At 39.4% G+C, this 13,488-nt stretch overlaps 2 protein-coding genes across 6 annotated transcripts in view; both read left to right on the top strand.

The window, feature by feature from the left end:
- The window catches only part of CCDC28A (coiled-coil domain containing 28A), a 64,039-nt gene extending 55,125 nt beyond the window's left edge, over positions 1-8,914 (top strand). The window contains exons 1-7 of one of the 5 annotated variants that reach the window (XM_072141412.1): positions 612-697; positions 1,233-1,373; positions 1,560-1,743; positions 3,243-3,403; positions 4,974-5,128; positions 5,995-6,017; positions 6,646-8,914. In XM_072141412.1, the coding sequence (XP_071997513.1) occupies positions 1,589-1,743; positions 3,243-3,403; positions 4,974-5,128; positions 5,995-6,017; positions 6,646-6,700 (549 nt within the window). In that variant the 5' untranslated portion in view covers positions 612-697; positions 1,233-1,373; positions 1,560-1,588 and the 3' untranslated portion in view covers positions 6,701-8,914. Of the gene's footprint in view, positions 1-561; positions 698-1,232; positions 1,374-1,559; positions 1,744-3,242; positions 3,404-4,973; positions 5,129-5,994; positions 6,018-6,645 lie in introns of those variants that run through there. The other 4 variants (XM_072141411.1, XM_072141416.1, XM_072141413.1 and 1 more) reach the window with 4 other exon arrangements.
- Positions 8,915-9,047: 133 nt separating this feature from the next.
- Positions 9,048-13,488, top strand: part of ECT2L (epithelial cell transforming 2 like) — a 34,349-nt gene continuing 29,908 nt past the window's right edge. The window contains exons 1-2 of the mRNA XM_072141410.1: positions 9,048-9,433; positions 10,114-10,298. Coding sequence (XP_071997511.1) covers positions 10,122-10,298 — 177 coding nt within the window. The 5' untranslated portion in view covers positions 9,048-9,433; positions 10,114-10,121. The remainder of the gene's footprint in view (positions 9,434-10,113; positions 10,299-13,488) is intronic.

Below are 13,488 nucleotides of genomic sequence, written 5' to 3'. Positions count from 1 at the left end.
CCGGCCATAAAAAAAAATTCAAACCCGGATAACCCCTTTAAGTCCACTTTGGCTCAAACAATGACGGATGGTGCGATATTCCTTGAGCTTAACGTAAACCTTAAATCTCTTTAGAAGTTTTCCTGTGTTCTGGGTTTCAAGGCCTTAGTATTGATGATAAAGATTGTTTGTATTTTATGGATTTGATGTTTTGAACTGATTTCTATACTTACATACTGTTATCCTATATATTGCGGTTGGTATACTAGGTTGTTTCTTTTCCAATGGTAATTCACAAGAAAAAAATGAAAGCTGTAACAATAAAGGTAACATGTTATTCTTACTTCACAGTGAATAACCAGTGGCATGCCATGAATGGGTTAATCTGCTGCAGGGACTTATATGTAATTTCCTCTACTGTAATGTGACTATGGTGCCATCTACCCTTCACAGGACCAATGACTGGATACAGTGCAGCAGATAACATGTCCCCCTGACAGACCGTCAGTCAGTAGTCTCCCGCTTCAGTCACGTCCCTGTCCTCCCCCAGCAGTTCCCGTTCGGGCCACTAGAGGTCAGCACCACCCGGTATTTCTCAACTCTGTGACTTATTTTACTAGGAACCTTTGTTTTGTGACCGGTGTTTCCCCATTTCCGGGTTGTGCAGTAGAGACAGCTGTGATGTCACTACAGAAACAAGTCTGAAAACGTCTGGATGGTGCGTTTCCTACGCGGTTGCTGTGCGATTGTGCTCGCTGTATGTTCTTGTATGTATTGTGACCTGTGAGCATAGATCAGAGGCAGGGATTTAGATAGGGCAGTGTAGAACTACAAGTCTCAGACTAAGGCAACAACTTGTGCTGCAAATAGTTATGGGAACAGTATGGAGATTTCTTAGAGAAGTCGATAAGTTGTATCCGCTCCTGATTTCCAGCAAATCCAAAGCGATTGATCAGTATTGGCCCCTAAAGACCACTAAATCGTCCATTATTAGGGGTCAGGATGTTGTTAATGGGAATGGAAGAGGTAGTAACACATATGCCCATGTTGTACAGTGGATGCTATACTAGGGGGGTGGTGGATTACAGTTGTTACAGTAATGTTATTACTTGCTCCATCTGCCTGCACTGCGTCTCCTCACATCTGAGCTGCTCAGTCTATTCACCTGTAGCAGTGTAATGAATACATTAACCTCTGATAAATAGCTCTCTGCCACCTACCATGTAAGCTCAAGAAAGTGCTCTGTCTTTCAGCATTTATACAGGTAGTACAAGGGTGCATGAGAACTCTGCCATTACCTATTGAGAACTATGTATGCTAAGTGACTGGAGAAGAAGCTGTGCACATGTATGTATTTTACAGACAGACAGAAGATATCTTGCGACCACTGCTAGGCAAGTCCCATAGCCAAAAGTCTAAATGTCGAAGAAGCTGCAATATGCAAACGATTATTAATGATTGCATGAAATAAATAGCTCAGTGCTTCTTATTTTACTCCATGAGGCTAGTACCTTATGGCTCTTGTACTGTATAATTGAATCTATATGAAAAGTATCTAACCCTCCTTTTCTTCAATCCAGCAGGAAGATAGGCAGGAGTTTGTGTCTCAATGGAAGAGAGGAAGATGAAAAGGAGGAGTCCCAAGTCCTCCACCAGTCACCCTCCTCTAGTGAATTCCAAAAAGAACTCTGTGCCACTCAGCAGGAGCACTGGCTTCTCAAATGTTGTGCCACAATCAGCTGGACAAAAACCAAAGCTGAAAAGGTGAGTCTAAGCTTTTATACCTACTGGAGATGGCTCTATAGCTTGTCTGCGGCATCCCACTGTGACAATGTGGCATCTGCTGCATGACTGTTTCCTGGGAAAGACCACACTTGAGGGCCAGAATCAAGTAACCACAGTCAGATGATAGTTATTTGCAGTTTTTGCAATCCATTTTTTTAATAATGAAAATAAGAAGAAAGCACATTATGAAAAAACATATACTTATATAAGGAGCAGTACATTACACACAGATGTCATGTATCTTCTCATCAGGCATTATACGAAATATAAATTACCTGGTTTTTCAACAATATTCATGATGTTTTCATTGCATTGGTCATCAATATCTGATAAGCGCTGTTCTCTGTGTAGTGGCTGAGGTAGGTAACTGTGGCTTATTCAAGGGAATGAAGCCTGAGCTGCAGCGACACAGCAGACCTCTACCAATCTGATATCAATGACATAAGGCTGTAAAGCGCCCTTTACATTTGCAAACCCTGATTTTACTAACTAATACCAAAAATGGAAATGCCCAATAGCAAAAATGAAATGGGCAATTGAATTGCTGTAAGCAGATAAGTTGGACGCTGTATGGAATTAATACACCAAGTGCGATTGAAAATGACCACTGGTAGGGGCAGACATGCATCCCCCGCACCTATGAGTTGTTTGGCTCAGCAGAAACACATGGCACAAAGACAGAAACTGCTAGCACCATGTCCTGGGTTGTGTTGGGAAACTGTAACTGCAGCCATAGCTTTCACCTACATTGATACTGCTAATTGGCCATATGTATTAATTCCTGTACAACTTATTTAACTTTACTTCAAGGTCATTAACTTTTTTCTAATATCCTCATCCTGTCTATGAATTAAAACTCTACTTCTCCCCCCACCCCTAATGCAGACGAGAGTTGACAGAGATTTGGTTGCAGCTCAGGGTCAGCTCGCATCTGCATGGGGGTAGAGGAGGTAGTAGAGTTGTTAGATAATTGTGCAGATAATGACGACTCCATGATCCAGTTGGTTGGCTGGGAGCCATGTATACTTTTATCAACTTTTAAAAATGAGTGGAGCCAGTGAAGTTAATTACAAAACAGATTTAAAGCAGTATTAAAAAGGCTATGGGAACCTGTCATTAGTGAAAATGTGAAATCAAGATGACAGGTTTAGTTCAAACTACTAAACTGTATTACTACAGAACAAGCATATTGGCCATAGTGAAAAATATAGTACATTTTAATCAATATAGATGTGATACGGAGAAATAAAAAATCATTAAAGAAAGAACATTTGTAACATATAACACACCTATTCCCCATGGCTGCATCCAGGCGTTGTCCTCAGGGTCTTGTACCTGAGGTTAATATAAGTTATATATTTGTACCTGGGATTAATATGTTTTATGTTATACTGGGGATTACCTGCACTGATGACACGTGTGTGCAGACATTTACCTGCTACATGCTTGTACGCTGAACTTATCATTTATTTTTTTAGAGCTATTAAAGAAAAGTCAAAATCTCAGGGAGAAGGTAAAGGTGCTACATCTGCCCCTATTCAGCACTCTTTTCTTACGGATGTTTCGGATGTTCAGGAAATGGAGAAGGGTCTTCTGAGCCTCCTGAATGACTTCCATTCGGGAAAACTTCAAGCTTTTGGTAGGTTAATATTTCTTATTTTGAGACAAAATGACTAAAGTGTTACTGCCCCCAGGCTTGTTCTCCTCTGCTGTACTAACCAACTAATAACATCAATGGTATCATAGAGGACACACCACTGTGGTCAAATGTTAACTTTCTAGAGCTACGAAATCTTCCAGATCCTATCTTTTGGGAAACTAGGGGGGTGCGTCTTTTTTCACAGGTTTTGGAAGATGGTAAAGTAATATGTTTTTCAGCACTCAAATCTAAAGTAAGTCTGAATAATGGTGACTTTTTGAGATATCCACAGTTAGTACACGTAATTAAAGCAATAAAGGTCCAAAGAAGCATATACACAGCAATGTATAGAGTTTAATAAGCACACAGGGGAAAAAAAGGGTCAGATTTCAGGGATTTATAGATTATTGATTAAAAGTAACTCTTTAGGAGTTAAACACAAGTCACAAGAGCGTTGGGAAAATATGATAGGACTGATATCGAGGGAGGGGTGGGGGAGATTTATAGGAATATGAAGATAGGATAGATTAATGAAAATCACAAAGCTATTCAGACGAAAATTTTGTATATATTGTATTACTCACCATATCAAAAGATATGAAAAAATTTATGTTGATAAAATTGGGATAAGTGGGAAATGGGCCGAGATATAGAGGAAATGGAAATAGAGAAGAAGGAGAGGAAAAAAAAAAGAAAAAAAATGCAACAGTGAACCGAGCCAACTTGTTAATTGGTTGGAATAGTAAATGTATATTTAAGGAACATTTATAAATATATCAGAGGTTTTTTTTTTTCTTCTCCTGTCAGTAGGTGGGAGGGTATGGGGGATGACTAAATACATTGGGGCAGATTTACTTACCTGGTCCATTCGCGATCCAGCGGTGCGTTCTCTGCGCTGGATTTGGGTCCGGCCGGGATTCATTAAGGCAGTTCCTCCGCTGTCCACCAGGTGGTGCTGCTGCGCTTAAAAGCATCGGAGCGCGCTGGAGTTCACCGAGCCGGGCGGAGTGAAGGTAAGTGCAAGCTCCGCGACAGCTTTTTTTTAAAAAATGCGGCGGTTTTTCCGAATCCGTCGGGTTTTTGTTTGGCCACGGGGCAATTCAGGGGAAATCGGCGCAAATCGGAAATATTTGGGTAACACATCGGGAAAACGCAAATCGGGCCCTTAGTAAATGACCCCATTGTGATTTATCAATAAGTGTATGGGGGAAGATATATGAATTTGATGTTTATAGTTTGTCTTGTCTTTCTTCCCCCGTTGGCTAACATTTTAAAAGTTTGTATATTTTGAAAAAGAAATAAATTTGTTACAAATAAAAAAAAAAAGCAGAGGAGATGAGATTGGCGCTATCGGCTTACAGGATGTATTGTTTGTAGACTCTTTGACAGGTAAAGCTCCCAACATACATTTCCATATAAGCAGCATATCTGCCAGCCCAAAGCTTTCATAGAAAAAAAAGTATTCTATCTTCTGTATGGAAACAATCCTCCAGTTGTGCTCTCCCTGTGTGGTAGATTGCAAATCGTTGCACCATCACTCCAATATTTTTTTTGCTTTGTTACATTGCAGGTAATGAATGTTCAATAGAACAGATGGAACATGTCCGTGGATTGCAGGAAAAACTGGCACGTCTGCACTTAGATTTGTATGGTGAACTGGAGGAAATGACAGAAGACAAGCGCAAGATGGCCAGGGATTCCAATCTGGACAGACTTCTCTCTGATGTATGTGTTAGACTGAAATAACACAGCTAATAGGTATAGAATGTTTTCAACAGGGGGAGAGAAAAAGAACTGGACCGCACATCCACACATCACACAATTATCTACTGCCGCTAGGCTACATTGTGTGATGTGTGGACGTGCAGTCCAGTTCTTTTTCTCTCCTCCTGTTGATAAAATGTATTCAAAGTATTGCTTTAACACATTTTATGACACAATGAAAAGAACTGATCCAAAAACCTTAGTCACACACAATGAAGACCAGTTTGTGTGTGGATTAGTCTTGGATAGCGCATGGTGGATGGGGCAGCACCTTCATTTCTGGTCCTTCAATTTTTCTGTGGTGAGGTTTCCACTGTGATTAAATTAAACCTGTAAACGGTGATGAGTATGTAAAAATAGTTTCAGTGCCATATACAGTTTAAATCTATCTTTGTCCCCTCTGTTGGCATTGTGGGAATTTGTCTACTTTGAACTATATGGTTTTGAGCAGCTCAAAGTCAGGGAGTTCACCCCTCATTCTGTACAAGTTTCTGTTCTTATCACACCGGACATGTTCACTTTAAACACTTGGTCACCGGCTTTATTCACACATTTGTCTGTTAAACAGACAGTTTTAAGCTTCTGTTGTGAATGTAAGGTATGAGTGACAGATTAAAAGGGGGAAAAAGTGCATGTCAGTAGATATAGGCTATAAACATTGGTCATGATTTTATGATTAGTTTCATGTTCTCGTATTGGAGAGTTAAGTAAGGCATTTCTAGAATTTATTTGTAGCAAACTCTGATGACTGCATGAATTTAATGGCAGCTTACACAATCCTATTACACAATATATTATTGTGCTAACTAGTCTCTTCTTATTTGCAGCTAGAAGAACTGAATTCCTCCATGTATCCTTTTTATAGAATCATTTCTCTGTGGATTTCATTTCTAAGAATTATCATTAAGAGCTGTATGTATGTACATACAGCAAGCAAATTAAATATATTTTATATAGATATATAATATATATATCAGTAACAACCCATCCACACTGGCCAAGACATTAAACCATAGATATCTGATGACAGGTGTAGCACAATGCAGTGGTTGTGGGCACTATTCCAGCTGATCAGTGTAGCCCCCGTCACTCAACAATCCACGGGATCATAACAATAGCGACACTTTTCAACAGATCGCTAAACCGTTTCATGTAGTCTTCGATAATGGGTGGAAATCAGAGGTTATGCAGTCTCTTGGTCATTTATAAAACCTGGATGAAATGGAGCCGGGGACCAAAAGTGAAGGATTGTAAAATAGTTCCTGATCCTGGACCAAACTGTCTAATGTTAATCAAGGATTTAAGTGAATAAATCTGAACACTATGTTCTTGGTTGATTTGATGAAATTGCAGAAGCCCGCTTATTGACCATACTTCTAGTGATTGGTGGGGACAAGGGGAATAACGAAATTCCAAAGTCAATATAGATTTTAAAAAAAAGTAACTTTCAATTTATCGACCCTTAACATAATATTCAGACAAAAGCTGCACCTGGCAGATGTCCAAGATATTCCCAAAACCACAGCCAGCTAAAGACATGAGATGTCATATGCTTATTGAACACCGTATATTGTCTTGTTGCCACCAGTATTCTGTACTTTATGTCTGTATATGAGTAAAGACACTTTGTGAAGTCATCCATTCATATCATTTATACCTCATATTTTCACAAAGTAGTGAAATATATCATTCAGAATTGAGATTTTCATTCCCAGTTTGTGATATCCCGGTCTTTACAGCCCATGGACTGTGTGACCTCCAAATTTTTTTGTTGAATTCATTCCTTTTGCTCTGATGTTGCACATACAGAACAGCTGCTGTTTAGAGATCTACTGTATCATTGTTCTCTATATGTGAAGAGTTTGATCAACGTGACGTCTCTACTGTTATATTTGGCTACTGCAGGGCTATTCTCTCTTGGGGGATGGCCAGCCTAGCCTATGTATCCTCAATGTTTACATGCTGACAATCAAATGCTAATGTGCGTGTTAGAGATTTTCATGGTGCAGATAGTGCTTTTTGATTTACACACTGTCATGCATCCATTGAATTTATGTATAGTTTATAAAGACCAGCAGATTTGTATATGCTTTTTATGTGATTTTTTTTTGCAGCTCTGGTATAATAGAGGAGTATTTTTGATTTGTATTTAAAGCCAATTTCCAGCCCAAACTAGAAAATTAGTTTTAAATCACTTCCCACTTCCTTCATCTATGCTGCGTGGGGAGTATGCAATAATTCTTACATGGGTTTTCCCACTATCCGATAATTAGAGGATAAGTGTTGATCGTGACCATGGGGTGTCTTCCAAATTTCTGTGATTGCTTAACCTGATAGAAGTGATTGAAGTGCTGCATGTGCCTATGCACTAGCAATGCATTCTCATGGAGCACTCTGGCACACTTGCCAGCCCCCGTTATTATAATTCCTGGGGGTCACAGGGATAAGGCACTTATTCAATATTGTATATATGGTGGGGGAAACTTTTTAATCCAGTGACATCTGCTGCCAGGAGGTAGAGAGAGGTTTCAAAGGACATCTACCACCAGGATGAAGGATTGTAAACCAAGCACACTGACATACTGGTGTGTGCCCCCTCTGGCAGTAATTATTCCCTTTATTTAACTAAAAAAAGCATTTACAATTATGCAAATGAGCCTTAAAGTCCTTTTTTACTTAAGAACAAGTACATTGAAAGTTTAAAGAAGAATGGATCCTATCAGAGGGGGGAAACACCAGTATGTCAGTGAGTTTGTTTTACAATCCTTCATCCTGGGGGTAGATTTCCTTTAAGTAAGTAAGGTTTGCTTGGCCCATAGGATTTAAAGGAATAGTCAGTCCCATGTTTATCCACAGGATATGTCATAAGTGCATAATTGCAGGACCAATAGCACATACAGCTATTTCCTGTGGATATATCATAAATAATATACATGAGAATAGCCCATTAAGGGAAACAACATGGTTCAGTGACTGACAACGTGTGCTCCAGCTAATAATTATCATCTAATATATGGCCTGGAAAATGTAAATGGTTGGGTCTTAAAGGCAAGGTGCCACCAATCATTTTGGCTCATAGAAAACAGATAATAAAATGTACCACATTTTATATGTTTCTGTTTGCCATGTTGCCTTGGCGCTAGTAAGAGCGGTTAGTGATATACTTTACTGCAGCTTCATGGCCATAGGCAGCAATGGTCTGGACCTGAAAAAGTGATATCTGTGGAAAGGAGGGGTTATCTATTCTCAGTAGTGGAAATAGGTATTATATAGAAATTCCCTATAGAATAATCAACTGTCATTCTGTCAGTCTATTGTTAATCCTAGCGGCCATGAGGAAAGATTGCAGGGTTAAGTACTCTTTGTAAATTTAATATAGATAATGACAATGAAAAAAATATGGTTTAAAAAAAAAACCTTTTCCTTTTAATTATGGTTTAAAAAAAAACCCTCCCTTTAATTATGGCTGAAGGCTTAGGGGGATGCTTAGCAGAAAATCATTTAAAAGCTTTACATGGGGAAAAGATGGGGTATGTCCAATATACTTATATATATATATACTATATTTTATTTTGTTGTCAAGACAATGGTCTCTAAAGGTGCTGAGTGAAATCTGTGTAGGGAAGTGGCGGAATTTTTTTGGGGGGGCTGGAATTTGCCTTAAACAGAGAGATGTTATACCAGTGTTGAAGCTTTTTGATGACATTGTTGTTTGTGATTGCATTGGCCAAATAAATACAAACTTCAGCTTTCTTTCTCATTATTTCTTTCTCTTAATTGTAGATTCTATTTTGGTTGGTTTGGTTACAGGTAGTGGAATGGAACTTCCAGTCCATTAGATATTGAAAATGACCACAGCAGCACAACACATATCCTTTCAGGGTTTAGTTACATTTTTATAATGGGAAAACCCTATAAAAATTAGGGGAAAAATACTGATAATGTAAACATTGGCTAATAATAATAATCTTAAAGGTAATAAATAGTTATTACAATATTTTTGGAGCATGTCTATATTTTAAAACAACTTTGGAGGACATATGTGATATGCAAAAGAGGCCACAGAGGAATAATATGTATAACATATTATTCATGTAATCTTCTAGATATTCTCTTAGTATCTCTGATCACCGAGCCAACAGATTTACTAAAAGCTATTGCATAATGTTAGATCTGAGGCAGGGGAGTGTCCTCCTGTTGTTGATACGTCCCCTAGGAAACCCAAGCCGGATCCACCCCTTCCAATACACAGAGGATCGCAAAGAGGTAACACTAGTCTTAAAGTAGTAGCAAAGTAACTTGTGCAGAAAGTTTACTTGTACTGAAGACCGTTGTAATAATTTGCTGCTGTGATAGACTGTGATTAATGTGCACTTTGAGTGTGGAGAATACTCATACACTTTCGGTGCTGTAGATTTGTTCCATGGTTTAAGTGCTGATTTCTATATTACAGTATCATGTAATGCAGTTGGCAACAAAACCTTTGTGCTGTATACAAACAATTAAGGTAGAAAGATTTCATGAATGTCACCATCCATATGCTGATATTAATTCTAATAATAATATCCTTATAAAGACATTAATAATGCTTGTAATTTTCTAGTATAATCTAGTTTTGTATAATATATATTTGTTTCCAATAAAATGCTCTTAATGGGCTACACAATATTTATACTTGTATGTAATATAAAACTATTTATGTAGCGAGATAAACAGAGTGCCCCAAAGTAGTAATAAAATGTACAACTCGCCCCACAATAAAACAAGCTTTCTGCCAGTTGAAGTAAAACAAAATTTCAGTTATTGGAATAAAAGATTTGAATTTTTGGAATGAAATGAAAAATTGATAATCGGGAAATTCTTGAAATCTCAAAATACCGGTAGTCAGGTCCTTACACCATGTCTGCTATCTCTTATACTGATTGTTAGTTGGTTTCTGTCTTTAGTAGAGATCATGACTCAGAGACTCAGTCCACACAGTGTAAAGCGATGGCAGCTGGAAAGCCTTGGGCTCCAGGGTGGAGAAACAGACTTGGCAATCAGAGACGGCATACACCCGGATCAAACTCTGAGCAGCCAAACACGATTTAGTGCCTGGACGCCAAAGGCAAGCAAGTCTGCCAACAAGCAGGTACATGGAAGTGTGGAAGTGGCTATGGTTTGTTGCACTGGCTGGAAACAAGCAGGCGTGCATGGAGGTAAAGCAATTGTTAGATTCCTTTCATGGAGGATAAGCCCAGTCCACAGTAGACTCTTCTAGAAACAAGTTTTTTGGTGGGGTAACAGAGAAACTTTTAGCATGTACATCCTCTTACTTCCCCCAATCACGTAAATTCTTGTACTTTACTGCTGACTAATATGATTCACCTGGTACTTGGGATCGACTGAATGAGAATAACCCAACCAAAATTTTACTCTCAATCCCTCCATGTAAATTTGGAATGAACAAACACAGTAGAACCCCATTATTACTTTATATTAAGGAATATAAGACAAAGTTTTCCACTGTCCCCCATATTCAACAGTAGATTATAATACATTATCTCTCAGAAGTGAGTAATACCCCTCATGTTTATGGAAATATTTTAGAAATAACACTTTGATACAAGGTAAAGTAGTTTGTGGACAGCTTGTATAATATACAGTGCCTATTTGGTGATCAATTGACACACAGCCATTAATGTCGAAACCACTGACAACAAAAGTCAGAAAACCCCAAAATGGCCAAATTGTGCCCAATTAGCCAGTGTCATGACTTGTTGGTGTTACAAGGTTTCTGATGGCACCTAACAACAAATAACTGAGGATCTCAAAAAAAAGGTTACCCTACATGAAGATAACCAAATCAATAAGAAGAATGGCAACTACCTGGAACCGAGCTGCGCCATGGTGAGCGACGGCATTGAACAGATTAACCAGACAGTTCCACTCAGAGCCTGCCTCAATATGGTCACCAAAGAAGGTGAGTGCACATGGTCAACATCATACCCAGAGGTTAACTTATCATTTTATGAGTGCTGATTAACCCCTTAGGGTTACCATTATTTTAGATCCTCCAGGGCAATTTAACCCTGCAGGGTCCGATTGCTAATACTATATACTGCAATACTACTGTATTGCAGTATATAGCTATTGTACAATGATTTTTAATAGCCTGCCCTCTCAATGAGACTCTAGGCTGCCATCGCAACCGATCGCCGCCCTCCGATGACGTTCCAGGGGGCGGCGATCGGCCATCCAAGGTGGCGGCGCCCATATAATGGTAAGTTAGGTGCCGGCACCGACCACGGCAGTGACAAGCGGTTGTTGGCTGTTTTATACAGCTGTTACCCGCTGTGTATGGAGAGAGATCAGCTCGTGAGCTCTCTCCATACACCCCTTGCCGCACGGGGACGATATAATTCGTCCTCGGTCGGCAAGGTGTTAAAGGGATGGGAGTTTAGCTAATCAGTGCTCAGACCATACACTTTAAACTGCATCTAATTGGTCTGCATAGCTGTTATCCCAGAAAGTAAGCCTCTACTAAAGGTGATTCACATTGTCCTCTGCAAACATTTTGCTGAAGACAATTAGACTAAGGACATGGATTACTGGAACCACGTTCTGGTGACTGATGAGGCCAAAATAACATTATTGGGTTCAGATGGCATCCAGCTTGCAACCATGGAGAAGAACAAAGACAATTGTGTGTTTCCTACAGTCAGGCACGGTTTTGGGAGTGTTTATGGTTTGGGCTACATGAGTGCTGCTTGCTTTGGGGAGCTACTATTCATTGAAGAAACCATAAATGTGATGGAAACGGCGCCACAAGGCTGTGTTACAACATGATAATGACCTCAAACACACCTCCAAGATAACCACTACATTGCTAAAGAAATTGAGGGTCATGGTGCTGGACTGGCCAAGCATGACCGATGCCTAAAATCCATTAAAAATATGGAAGGTGGATGAGCCAAAGACCTACCATCCACCAGCTCCCTGATTTCTCACAGAAGATTGGAAGAGGATACCAGACGCAGCCTAGGAAACCTGAGTGAACTCCATTCCTAAAAGATTTAAGACAGTGCTGGAAAATATGGTAAGTGTGACTACACAAAATATTGGCACTTGTGGCACAATTTAGCCATTTTCCCTTGTGCTCGCTTTTGTTGCCAGTGGTTTAGACATTAATGGCTGCTTGTTAAAGGGATTGTCCAGGTATATATTAAACATCGCTGGGGGACTATAAAAATAATAACTTTTACTCACCTGTATCCACTCTTCCATTCACCTGGTATGCGGCCTGTCACTGCAGAGCCTCTGTTTATACACGCCGATAGTGCCAACCAAACCACTGCTACTGCACTTGCTACAGCATTAGTTTCAGCTTTTAGTTTTTTGGATGTCACAAGTGGACAAGAACGGGAGAATATAATATAAGAATATATAAGATGAATATAAGCTTTATATTATTTTAAAATTCCCCCAGCCATATATAAAATATTCTGGATACCTAGACAACCCCTTTAAGTTATTTTGAAAGCACACAAAATTTACCCTGCTGCATAAGCTGAACATGCACTACTTTACATTATCTAAAAGAGTCATGAACAGTGTTATAATATATTGTCTGAACACTGATTATGATTGTAAAATGAATCGTTTACTCATGTGTTAATTTGTGCTATTTATATTTTTATTCATGACTCATTTTTTTGTGTGTATTATTAGAGACATGATTTTTTTTCATTTTCGATATGTTATTATTTAAAGGACATCTACCACCAGATTACTTAAGGTAGATTGTCTTCTTATGCATGCTCGTTACCTCTAGGTCAGTGATGGCAAACCAATGGCATGGGTGCCAGAGGTGGTCCTCGGAGCGCTTTCTGTGGGCACACAGGCTGTCACACCAGGGCAGAGTTCACCAGACAGGACTTGAGTCTTCCTGCAGTCCCAGACAACTTGAGATTCTGCTCTCAACCCTCTTTTAAGGCGACATATCCTTGACTGATTGGAACTGCAGAAAGAGTGAGAAGGTGTAAACAGGGACAGCTTATCATTTGAGCTCCCCTTGCTGGCCCCATGATTCTTCCTGTACAGAGAGACCCTTGAGAGAAGCTACAATGATATCTGAATTTGTCCTGCTTTCAACTACACTCACCGGCCACTTTATTAGGTACACCTGTCCAACTGCTCGTTAACACTTAATTTCCAATCAGCCAATCTCATGGCGGCAACTCAGTGCATTTAGGCATGTAGACATGGTCAAGACAATCTCCTGCAGTTCAAACCGAGCTTCAGTATGGGGAAGAAAGGTGATTTGAGTGCCTTTGAACGTT

Source organism: Engystomops pustulosus, chromosome 3 (genome assembly GCF_040894005.1).
Source record: "Engystomops pustulosus chromosome 3, aEngPut4.maternal, whole genome shotgun sequence".
NCBI classification, from domain to species: Eukaryota; Metazoa; Chordata; class Amphibia; order Anura; family Leptodactylidae; genus Engystomops; species Engystomops pustulosus.
Note: the sequence above shows the minus strand (reverse complement) of the source record. Positions and strands in the feature narration are given on the sequence as shown.